This window comes from Trichechus manatus, unplaced genomic scaffold (genome assembly GCF_000243295.1).
Source record: "Trichechus manatus latirostris isolate Lorelei unplaced genomic scaffold, TriManLat1.0 scaffold00035, whole genome shotgun sequence".
NCBI lineage: Eukaryota > Metazoa > Chordata > Mammalia > Sirenia > Trichechidae > Trichechus > Trichechus manatus.
Window position 1 is genome coordinate 13,305,012 of NW_004443971.1, and position 12,165 is coordinate 13,317,176.

A 12,165-nucleotide genomic window follows, 5' to 3' on the forward strand; every position below is an offset into this window, starting at 1 on the left:
AATGCACAAGCACCAGAAGAGAGACTAGATAACTGGGAGCTCCTAAAAATCAAACACTTATGCTCATCAAAAGACTTCACCAAAAGAGTCAAAAGACAAACTACAGACTGGGAAAAAAAATTTTGGCTACGACAAATCCGATCAGCATCTAATCTCTAAAATCTGCAAGATTCTGCAAAACCTCAACAACAAAAAGACAAATAACCCACTTGAAAAATGGACAAAGGATAAGAACAGACACTTCACCAAAGAAGATATTCAGGCAGCTAACACACACATGAAGAAATGCTCATGATCATTAGCCATTAGAGAAATGCAGATCAAAACTACAATGAGATATCATCTCACCCCAATAAGGCTAGCATTAATCCAAAAACACAAAATAATAAATGTCGGAGAGGTTGTGGAGAGACTGGAATACTTATACACTGTTGGTGGGAATGTAAAATGGTACAACCACTTTGGAAATCTATTTGGCGCTTCCTTAAAAAGCTGGAAATAGAAGTACCATAGGATCCAGTAATCCCGCTGCTTGGAAAATATCTTAGAGAAATAAGAGCCATCACATGAATAGATATATGCACGCCCATGTTCCTTGCAGCACTGTTCACGATAGCAAAAAGGTGGAAACAACCTAGGTGCCCATCAATGAATGAATGGAAGAACAAATTAGGGTATATTCACACAATGGAATACTATGCAACATAAAGAATAACCATGAATCCATGAAATATCTCATAGCATGGATAAATCTGGAAGGCATTATGCTGACTGAAATTAGTCAGTCACAAAAGGACAAATAGTGTATAAGACCACTATTACAAGAACTCAAGAAAAGGTTTAAACACAGACGAGAACATTCTTTGATGGTTATGCGGCTGGGGAGGGAGGGAGAGAGGTATTCATTAACTAGATAGTAGACAGAACTATCTTAGGTGAAGGGAAGGAGAACACACACTACAGGGGAAGTCAGCACAACTGAACTAAACCGAAGCTAAGGAGTTTCCTGAATACAATCAAATACTTTGAGAGACAGAGTGGCAGGGATGTGGGGTCTGGTGACCTTGCTTTCAGGGGACATCTATGTCAATTGGCATAACAAAGCATATTAAGAAAATGTTCTGCATCCTACTTTGGTGAGCGGTTTCTGGGGTCTTAAAAGCTTGCAAGCGGCCATCTAAGTTGCATCAATTGGTCCCAACCACTTAGAGTAAAGAAGAATGAAGAACACCAAAGACACAAGGAAAGTATTAGCCCAAGAGACAGAATGGGCCACATAAACCAGAGACTTCATCAGCCTGAGACCAGAAGAACTAGATGGTGACCGGCTTCCACTAATGAACGTCCTGACAGGGGACACAATAGAGGGGCCCTGGTGGAACAGTAGAACGATGGGATTCAGAACTCAAATTCTAGTAAGAAGACCAGACTTAATGGTCTGACTGAGACTGGAGGTGCCCCGGAAAGCATGCCCCTGGACTCTATCACCCCAGAACTAAAACAATTTCCAAGGCCAACTCTTCAGACAGGGATTGGACTTGACTGTGGGACATAAAGTGATACTCATGAAGAATGTGCCTCTTAGTGAAGTAGATACAAGAGACCAAAGGGGCAGCTTCTGTCCAGAGGTGAGATGGGAAGGCAGGGAGAGTTAGGAGCTGGTTGAATGTTCATGGGGAATCAGGTGCAGAGGGGAGGAGTATGTTGTCGTAGAATGAGGTGAGCGGTTGGGGTCTCATAACAATGCAGGTAAAAAAAAATTTGTATAGGAGACTAACTTGAAATGTAAACTTCATTTAATTACAACAATAAAAAAATATAAATAATTAAAAAAAATAAAATAAAATGCCAAAAAAAAGAAAAGAAAATGTTCTGCATCCCACTTTGGTGAGCGGTGTCTGGGATCTTACTAGCTACTGAGCAGCCATCTAACATGCATCAATTAGTCCCAACCCACCTTGAGTAAAGGAGAACGAAGAACACCAAAGACACAAGGAAAATATCAGCCCAAGAGACAAAAGGGGCCACATAAACCAGAGACTCCATCAGCCTGAGACGAGAAGGACTAGGTGCTGCGTGGCTACCACCAATGACCGCCCTGACAGGGAACACAACAGAGAGTCCCTGATGGAGCAGGAGAAAATGAGGTGCAGAGCTCAAATTCTTGTAAAAAGACCAGACTTAATGGTCTGACTGAGACTGAAGGGACCCCAGAAGACATGGCTCCCGGACTTTCTGTTAGCACAAAACTAAAACTGTTCCCGAAGCCAACTCTTCAAAGATTAGACTAGAGTATAAGACATAAAATGATACTTGTGAAGAGTGTGCTTCTTAGCTCAAGTAGATACGTGCGTCTACATAGGCAGCTCCTGCCCGGAGGCGAGATGAGAAGGCAGAAAGGGACAGGAGCTTGTTGAATGGACAGAAGAAATCTGGGGTGGAAAGTAGGAGTGTGGTATCACAGTATGGGGAGTGCAACTAGGGTCACGTAGCAGTGTGTATATAAAGTTTTGTATGAGAAACTAGAACTGTAAACTTTCATTTAAAGCACAATTAAAAAAAAAAAAAAAGGGTTAAGTCAAATGTCAACTAGGTAAGGCCTTTTCTAACTCCCCAGACAGAATTACTCCCTACTCCATGCTTCCATTTACTTTGTTCCTGTGACTGTTGTTTTTATCACGTCATTGGGTTTGGTTCTGTCTTTTTACACTATGTTCTCAAATACAAATTGCCTGTTATTGTACCCTTAAGGCTTAGCACGATGTCTGGCATGTTATATACTCATTAAAAGTTGAATTAAAGATGAAGAGGAAGAAGAAAAAACGTGAGATGGGGGTGGTGGATAGACAAAAACAAAAACAAAAAAACCCAAACCCGTTGCTGTCCAGTCAACTCCACAACCCTATATGGCAGAGTAGAACTGCCCCATAGAGTCTCCAAGGAGCACCTGGTGGATTTGAACTCTGGACCTTTTGGTTAGCAGCCACAGCTTTTAATCAGTATGCCACCAGGGTTTCCGTGGATAGAGTAGGAATTATTTAATCAAGTGGCATAGTTCCCTCTCATATTCTGTTTCCCCTGCCCATTTCAGGAGACCTATGGCCAGCTGGAAGAGAACTAAGAGATCTAAAGAAGGCTAATCAGAATAAAAAAAGTATGCGGTGTAATGATGAAGAGCAGCGGCTTTAGATTGAGGCCTGGATCTGTGGACCATGGAAAGTAACCTTTCTGATTTTTACTTTCCTCATTATGCACTGGGGCTAACAATAGTACCAACTCCCTAAGGAAATTGTGATTTAATAATTTCTAAAGCATTTTCACACTAAAAAAAATCCATTGCGATGGAGTGGATTCTGACTCATAGCGAGCCTATAGGACAGAGTAGAATTGCCCCATAGGGTTTCCGAGGAGTGGCTGGTGAATTTCAACTGCCAGTCTTTTGGTTAGCAGCCAATCCTGTAACAACGGCACCCCCAGGGTTCTTTCACACCGTAAATAATCAGCAGTTAAAGCTTCCAGGCATCCTTTTCCAACACCAAAAAGGTACATACTCCGCTAAATAGTTTCCTATAGAAGAAGCGAAGAAGCTAACGTGGCTAAAACTTAATGATGGGAACTCGAGCCTGGATTCCCTTCATATTGCCCCCATTAATGCCACTATTAATTTATGAGAATGAATTCAAATCTCAGCCAGAAAACTTGAGTTAAGGTCATCTTTAATGGCTTGTTTTTCAGGCCTTACTCAATATTAAGGGAAGTCCAGTGACCAGGTATGTATGGAGAGAATTGATTTGCCACTGGTCCCAGGAGGTAACCCTGTCACAAAGCCATGGGACACCTAGTCACGGGGGTCAGGCAATGAATGAGGGCGCTTGCGCAGTAGAGTCAAGAACAGGGGAAGCGGGCGCCTGCGCAAAGAGGGAGTGGTCGTCCGCTCCCCGCCCCGTCTCTGCCAAGGCGCGCTAGCGCAGTTAAGATCCGGCAGCAGAGACCGCCTGCGCGGTAGTGGCCAAGGAGGCTGTGGCGGTAGCGGTAATGGAACCAGCGGAGCAGCCGAACGAATTAGTGTCAGCCGAGGGCCGAAACCGGAAGGCGGTGCTTTGCCAACGTTGTGGCTCCCGGGTACTGCAGCCAGGGACCGCTGTCTTCTCCCGCCGACAGGTAAGGAGGCAGAATAGAGGCATTTAGCACCCCGCACGCTCTTTCCCAGAGGGCCCGAGGAGGTCGGGTCAGTCCCGGTGCCTCAATTTCCGGAGACCGCACCGCTCCTCGCGCGGTCTTTAAGCCACGCCCCGGGATCGAGGCTCCGCCCAGCCCGAGCCCTCCCTCCTTGGCTCCCTGCGGCGGAGGATGGAGGAGGAAGGGATGGCGGCCCCGGTCCAGGCTCCTGGACTGCAGAAGCCTTTGGGAGCGAACTTTTCCGTATGCCCGTCTACCTGGCTTTTGACAGCCCACCCTCTGTCCCAGGCCTGACCTGTCAGAGCACTCGCTGCCGCCGCCGGAGGCCCGGCCCATCCGTCAGGCCCCGTCTAGCGACGGGTCCTCGGAGCTGCCGTGGGGCGCGCCGTTCCTGCACCTCGCTGCGCTTTAAGGCTCAGTTGTTCCGCGTACGAGTGGAAGGTATGCGCCCTGAGCTTGCTGGTTTCTTAGAGCCGGCGAACCTGTGAGACCCAGCAGGTTTATCTTTCAGCTCCTTGCCTCGCATGCTGCCAAACTGGCGCTTGAGTGTAACTGATCCGTGTCCCACATCCAGCCCTCACCCACCAGTCCGTAATCCTGACAGGCGCGGGTCTGCTCCACGGGAGCTTCAGAAAGAACAAATTATGACAAAAGAAACCTGTAACCTAAATACTTGACCAAGGTACTGGAATCCACAGTTTCACAGATGAACCATATTTCAGATGAGATAATAGTCTGAAGTTCTGGAAATATATTTTGAAGGAAATGTTTTTTCTTCAAGTTTGGACTTTTAATACCGTTCGTACCTCAACACCCCAGTGAGTAAGTTGATTTTTTTTTTTTGGTAAACTTTTTATTGAAATGTACCATACCCACAGGAAAGTGCGAAGTATGATCTTATTTCCACCATGTACCTATACTATCACTCCAAATTATTTCTTAAAATGTGCAATCGATCATTTCATGTGGTTGAACAGATGATAAAGTGTAATGTCCAATATACAGTAAAACCTATGAAAGCCGGAACCTGTGTAAGGTGGAAACCTGTCAGAGAAGGACAACTAAAATATTATTTTCCACTAAAACAAGTGATAGAAATTGGTAAGACTGTCAAAGGCAGAAATTCGAGAGACCTGGAAAAACAAGGCAGTCCCCATCGAGTGCCAGCCCTCACAGGTTTCATTGCAGGAGCAAGAAGCACCTCTCCCTCCAAAAGCAGATCTCTTTTCATAAAAGAAGGGAGAATCAGTCAGTGTCTTTGTTTTATGGATGTTTTTATGACTTTTAGTCCAGAGATTGGTGGAGCTCCCCCAGTCTCCTTGATTAGGCTTCCACGGATTGGGAGTAGAGCTCTCTGTTTTACTGTTAGTTGCGTTATAGAGTGGTGGAATGAACATGGATCTTGGAATTAAAACATACACAGAATTAAATTCTGACCTTACCATTCCTTAGCATTGGAACAGTTTCTTAACCTTCATGAATGTCAGTTTGCTCATTGTGTAAAATAAAGACTGCATTATAGGAAAGGATTTGTGTGACAGCACTGTGCCTAGCATTTTGTACTTAATATGTGCTGATTCCCACTCCCCTTTCCTTTGGCAAGGTTTTATTTACTTTAATAAACTGGCAGAAATTAAGAGACTTCTAAAAGGAGTTTATAGTTTGTTTTTATTTTTTTCTCTAAATTTTATGTATTTTGTTGTTGTTGAGAATATACACAGCAAAACGTACACCAATTCAGCAGTTTCTACATGTACTGTTTAATGACATTGATGACATTTTTCAAGTTGTACAACCATTCTCACCCTCCTTTTCTGAGTTGTTCTTCCCTCATTAACATTAACTCACTGCCCCCTGAGGTTCCTATCTAATCTTTCAAGTTACTGTTTTAGTTCGATCTCATATAGATGTTCTTAAAAGAGCATAATGCTCAAGACATGAGTTGGAATGGACTTGAAGGCAGTGGGTTTGGTTTGGTTTTGGAAGCTAAACTATTGTTCAGTTTTAAGATGACTTCACGGGATATTTTTGGTTTAAAGATTATCTCAGGGCAATAGTTTTAGGGATTCATCCACCCACCATGGCTCCAGAAGGTCTGGAGTCCATGAGAATTTGAAATTCTGTTCTCCATTTTCCCGCTTTTGATCAGGATTCATCTATGGTATGTTATTCAGTAATGGTAGCCAGGCACCATCCAGTTCTTCTGGTCTCACGGCAAAAGAGGCAGTTGTTCATGGAGGTAATTAGCCACACATTCCATATCCTCCTCCTATTCCTGACTCTCCTTCGTCTTTTGCTTCAGGCGGATAGAGACCAATGTTTGTGCCTTGGATGGCTGCTTGCAAAGTTTTAAGACCCCAGATACTACAACGCAATGAACTAGGAGGTGGAACAGGAGCACTGAACACATTATTAGCCAATTAACTGGAATGTCCCATGAGACCATGACTCTAAACCTCAAAACCAAGGAACCAAATCCCATGAGGTGTTTGGTGGTACATAAGCAGCCTCAGCAGCTACTGTTTTTTGTTTTTATCATTGTAAATATATCTATCACACAACTTTTGCCAATTCAGCTTTTTACAGGTGTACAATTTATTGACAACAGAATAATCAGCTGTGCAACCGAACCCTTAATCAGTGCATTTTTTCCATCACAGTTAACTTCCCTTTTCCTCCTCCGTCCCACCCCTAGTAACCACTACTGAACTTTAATCTCTGTACATTTGCCCTTTCTTGTCTTTTTATATAAATGAGGTCACACGATATTTGTCCTTTTGTGATTGGCTTGTTTTGCTCAGCATAATGTCTTCAAGCTCCATCCATACTGTAGCATGTATCAAGACTTCATTTCGCCTACTTGCTGAGTAGTATTCCATTCCATTGTGTGTATGTACCACATTTTTTTGAGGGAGATTAAGGTTTTGGCTATTTGAATAGTGCTGCAGTGAACATTGGTGTACAAGTGTCTTTTTGAGTGTCTGCTTTCAAGTCTTTTGGGCATATACCTAGGAGTGGAATTGCTGGGTCATATGGTAGTTCTAGTTTTAGTTTTTTGAAGAACTTCCACTGTTTTCCACAATGGCTGTACCATTTTGCATTCCCACCAGCAATGGGTAAGGGTTCCAGTTTCCCCACATCCTCGCCAACATTTGTTATTTTCTGAGTTGTTTTTTTTTTTAAGCCTTCCTAGTGGTAGTGAAATGGTATCTCGTTGTGGTTTTGACTTGTATCTTTCAGATGGCTAATGATGCTGAGCATCTTTTCATGTATCTGGCGGCCATTTGAATGTCCTCTTTGGTGAAATGTCTATTCAAGACTTTTGCCCATTTTATGATTGGGTTATATGTCTTTTTATTGTTAGGAGTCAAAGTTTTTTTATATGTTTTGGTTATTAGATTCTTATCAGATCTGCGGTTTCTGAAGATAGTCTTCTGGTTGGTAGCTTGTCTTCTCACTTTTTTGGTAAAGTCTTTAGATGAACAAAAGTTTTAAATTTTTATGAGGTCCCATTTATTTATTTTGTCTTCCGTTTGTGCCTTTGTTATTATATTAGATATAATATTAAATTATTAAATAATGTATTGTTAAAAACTAGGCCTGACAGTGTTGCTACTGCATTTTCTTCTAAGAATTTTATGGTTTTGGTTTGCACATTTAGGTCCTTAATCTATTTGGAATTTGTTTTTGTGTATGGTGTGAGGCATGGATCCTGTTTCATTTTTCTGCATGTGGAAATACAATTTTCCCAACAACACTTAGTAAAGAGATTCTTCTTTCCCTATGGCCCTTGTCAATAATCAGTTGACCACAGATGTGTAGGTTTACTTCTGGACTCTCAGTTCTATTCCATTGGTCTGCGTGTGTTTTAAAATTTTTAATTCCTGTTTGATGTATTTTGTTTTAAACTGACCTTGCTAAAAGTTGTGTGGAGCAAAATAAATTATACATATTATATTTCTATCTGTTTATATTTCTCAACTAATAAAGTGGCTTCTAATCTAGAAAAGGTGCCAGAAACTACGTTTATGTGTTTTAATTTCTTCTTCCTCTTTTTAAAAGACATAGAGAGGTGTTTTTGCTTGTTTGTTTACATAGCTTCACTGTTTCTGGAAATTCTCTTTTTCTTGAGAAAAGAATATTAGAAGGATCCTTTCCCTGGACTCCAGCACATCTCAGTCAGCCCTGCTCCTACCCCAGTTATCCTTCTCATTTCAGTCCTAAGTTTTTGGGGTTTTTTTTCCTTCCTTTCCACAGATACTAATTTCAGGAAAAATATAGCTTCTAGGCCATGATGTTAACAGGAAGTTTTAAAATAAAATTCCATGGGAGAGTCTCACCAGTTATTGCCCCTTCCCCCTGCTGTGTGTCACATACTTCAAGAGAAAAAGCCCCTACCCTTACAGAGAACAAATAGTTTACAGCCTCAAGGGCACCAAACTCCTTAACTGAAACCCCCTAAAGTTTTGGGGTAGCTCTTTTTGGTCATCATAAACCTGAAATGTTGCAGAGAAACCACCATTAGGGCAATTGCATCTCTGAAGGTGTTGAAGGAGTGCTCCAGACATTAAAAAATCTGGAGAAGGTGTAAGGAGTCCAGGTCACAGGTGGCCAATAGCATTCTTTCTTACTCTGCCCAGTGGAATAATCTAGTATAGCCTCTAAACAGGAACAATTTGAAAACAAGACTTCTCCAGTCCTACCATTGAGATGATCTAGGGCCTAGTGATTATCTTATATTCCACGGTTCTTTAAAGCAGTCTTTCTCAACTGGAGGTGACTTTGCTCTCCAGAGGACGTTTGGCAAAGTCTGGAGACGTTTCTGGTTGTCACAGTTGGGGGGTTGCTACTGGTGTCTAGGGGGTAGAAGTCAGGGGTGCAGCTAAGTATCCTAAAATGCACAGGACAGCCCCCCACAACAAAGAATTCCCCAGCCCAAAATATCAGTAGTGCTGAAGTTGAGAAACCCTGGCCTGAAGACTTCAAAACACTCTGACATCTGTAATCTCAGTTGACCTCATGAAATTATTTGTATTATTTGTTGTTTATACCACTAGAGCTATGAGCTCCTGTGTCCTTTCCACTTCTGTATCTCCTACACCTATACTGTACACATAAGTAGGAGCTTAGTAACTGTTTGGATTTAAATAAATTAAACAATAAAAGGCCAGTATAAATAATGGATTAGGATAGATAGAATGGCTCTGTATGCTTAGTTGGCACCATTACTCCATTATTTGTGCAACATATATTTTGTGTTCTTTTTAAGTCATATAAATGGTTTTTAAGTCATGTACATGTTCACACCTTTGAACTCAATAACTCTACTTCTCAAGATCTTACCTAAAGTTTATAGCAGAGGAAATTATAATTAAGCTTAGTAGAGGCAGAGAGAACCGCAGTGTGACATTTCATAATTGTGAGAGAAAGTATGGTATGTTTGAAGTACTGAAAGGTTTGACGCAGCTGGAACGCAGGATGTGATTAAAGTGGCCAGAGAAGACAGCATGATAAAAGTGCAAGAAATGGGGCTGGAGTGGAGTTAAGGCGATTGGAATAGAGGAGTTGAGGAAGCTGTGGGTTTGAATCATCCCCACGGGTGTAGAAGCAATCAGGATGGGGGAAAGATATGGGATCAAAGGCAAGACTGAGTGTCTTAGTCATCTAGTGCTGCTGTAACAGAAATACAGGTGGTGGCTTTAACAAAGAGAAGTTTATTCTGTCATAGTCCAGTAGGGTACAAGTCCAAATTCAGGGCGTCAGCTCCAGGTTTTCTCTCTCTGTCAGCTCTGGAGGAAGGTCCTTGTGATGCATCAGTCTTCCCTTGGTCTGGGAGCATCTCAGCGCAGAAACCTCAGGTCCAAAGGACACGCTCTGCTCTCGGCACTACTTTCTTGGTGGTATGAAGTTACCATGTGTCTCTGCTCGCTTCTCTTTTTTATGTCTCAAAAGAGATTGGCTTAAGACGCTATCCAATCTTGTAGACCTCATCAGTATAACGTCATCATAGTGATAGAGTGTGCAGCACATAAGGAAATCACATACAACCTCATCATAGTGATAGAGTTTACAACACGTAAGGAAATCACATCAGATTACAAAATGGTACACAATCATACAATACTGAGAATCATGACCCACACATTTTTGGGGGGACATAGTTCGATCCATGACACTGAGCCAGGAGCCAGTCAGCAGTGGGTGGGGAAGAGTGACCAGAGCCTCCTAAGGTAACCATGAGGGTCGCCAGATGGCAGGAACTTTAAAGGAGCAGAGGTGTTTACATAGGAGTAGTAATCTGGGAGCTGCGTTGGGGAGCAAGGAGGACACTGATCTCCATCTCCAGATCCTGAAGTATGTGGAGGGTAAGAGAATAGGCAGCACTCATGCCATGGAGTACTACTCAGGAATAAATAAAAGAGAACTATTGATACACACAACTTCGACGAATCTCCTGGGAATTATACTGAATGAAAAAAGGCGATCCCAAAAGATTGCATACTATATGATTCCATTTACATGTAGTACCTGATTTACAACGTATTCGAGTTACAACAAACTGCACTTAAAACCTCTGTGGGTGTGTTGGGTTTTTTTGTTGGTACATCTTATCATTAGTAGTATGTACTACATACAACTTTGCAGCCCTTAATTTGCTAATGTTATCATTCTCATGCCAATTCCCAAAGACAAAGATCGGATTTCTAAGGATATTGATAATAAAAAGCAATAATAATGAAAACTTAAAAAAAAAAACGAGGTATTTGACTTACATCAGAACCAACTTGTGATGGAGTTATCGAAATGTAACCCCGTCGAAAGTCAGGGACTGCCTATGTGTAACATTTTTAAAATGATGGAATTTTAGACATGGAGAACAGACTAGTAGAGAGTGTTCAGTATCTTGACAATGTTGTGGATATACCAGGTGTATCCTGGTATGTTTGTCACCAGGGGATAAAATTATATAGCATTAAATACACATCAAACCAAAAAAAACAAAAACAAAAAGAACCATTGCTGTCAAGTCAATTCCAACTCATAGCAACCCTATAGGACAGAATACAACTGCCCCATAGGGTTTCCACAGAGCAGCTATAGATTCAAACTGCCGACCTTTTGGTAGGCAGCTGTAGCTCGCCATAGCTCTGCGCCACCAGGGCTTCTTAAATACACGCACATATATACAAATGAGTACAGGTGAACTGGGGAAATCTGAATAGGCTCAGTGCGTTGTATCAGTGTCAATATCCTGGTTGTGATAATGTACTATACTTTGCAAAATGTTACCATTTGGGGGAAAACTGGATAAAGAGTACATGATATCTCGCTATTATTTTGTTATTGTTTTATTATGGTAAAAATATATATAACAAAACATTTGCCAATTCAAGAATTTTTACATGTACAATTCAGTGACATTAATAATGTTCATTATGTTGTGCAACCATTACCACTATCCTTTTCCAAATTCCATGTTATTTCTTTTTCTTCCCATACAAAATTTATTCATACATTGTTATGTGACTAATGGCTCTCCCCATACTGTGACAGCGCACTCCTCCTTTCCATCCCTGATTCCCGATGTCCATTCAACTAGCTCCTAACCCTCTCTGCCTTCCCATCTCACATCTGGACAGAAGCTGCCCATTTAGTCCCTTGTATCTACTTGAGCTGAGAGGCACACTCCTCACGAGTATCACTTTATGTCCCACAGTCCAGTCCAATCCCTGTCTGAAGAGTTGGCCTTGGAAATTGTTTTAGTTCTGGGCTGATAGAAGATCCAGGGACCATGCTTTCTGGAGTTCCTCCAGTGTCAGTCAGACCATTAAGTCTGGTCTTCTTACTAGAATTTGAGTTCTGCACCCCACCTTTCTTCTGCTCCATCAGGGACTCTGTTGTATTCCCTGTCAGGGCAGTCATTGATGGTAGCTGGGCACCATCTGGTTCTTCTGGTCTCAGGCTGATGAAGTCTCTGGTTTATGT

The 12,165-nt window shown here is 42.0% G+C and overlaps 1 protein-coding gene across 1 annotated transcript in view; it reads left to right on the plus strand.

Annotated features, from left to right (window-relative positions):
• Positions 1–3,792: 3,792 nt before the first annotated feature.
• RABIF (RAB interacting factor) overlaps positions 3,793–12,165 on the plus strand; it is a 21,967-nt gene continuing 13,594 nt past the window's right edge. The window contains exon 1 of the mRNA XM_004375279.2: positions 3,793–4,161. Within this exon, the coding sequence (XP_004375336.1) occupies positions 4,036–4,161 (126 nt within the window). The 5' untranslated portion in view covers positions 3,793–4,035. The remainder of the gene's footprint in view (positions 4,162–12,165) is intronic.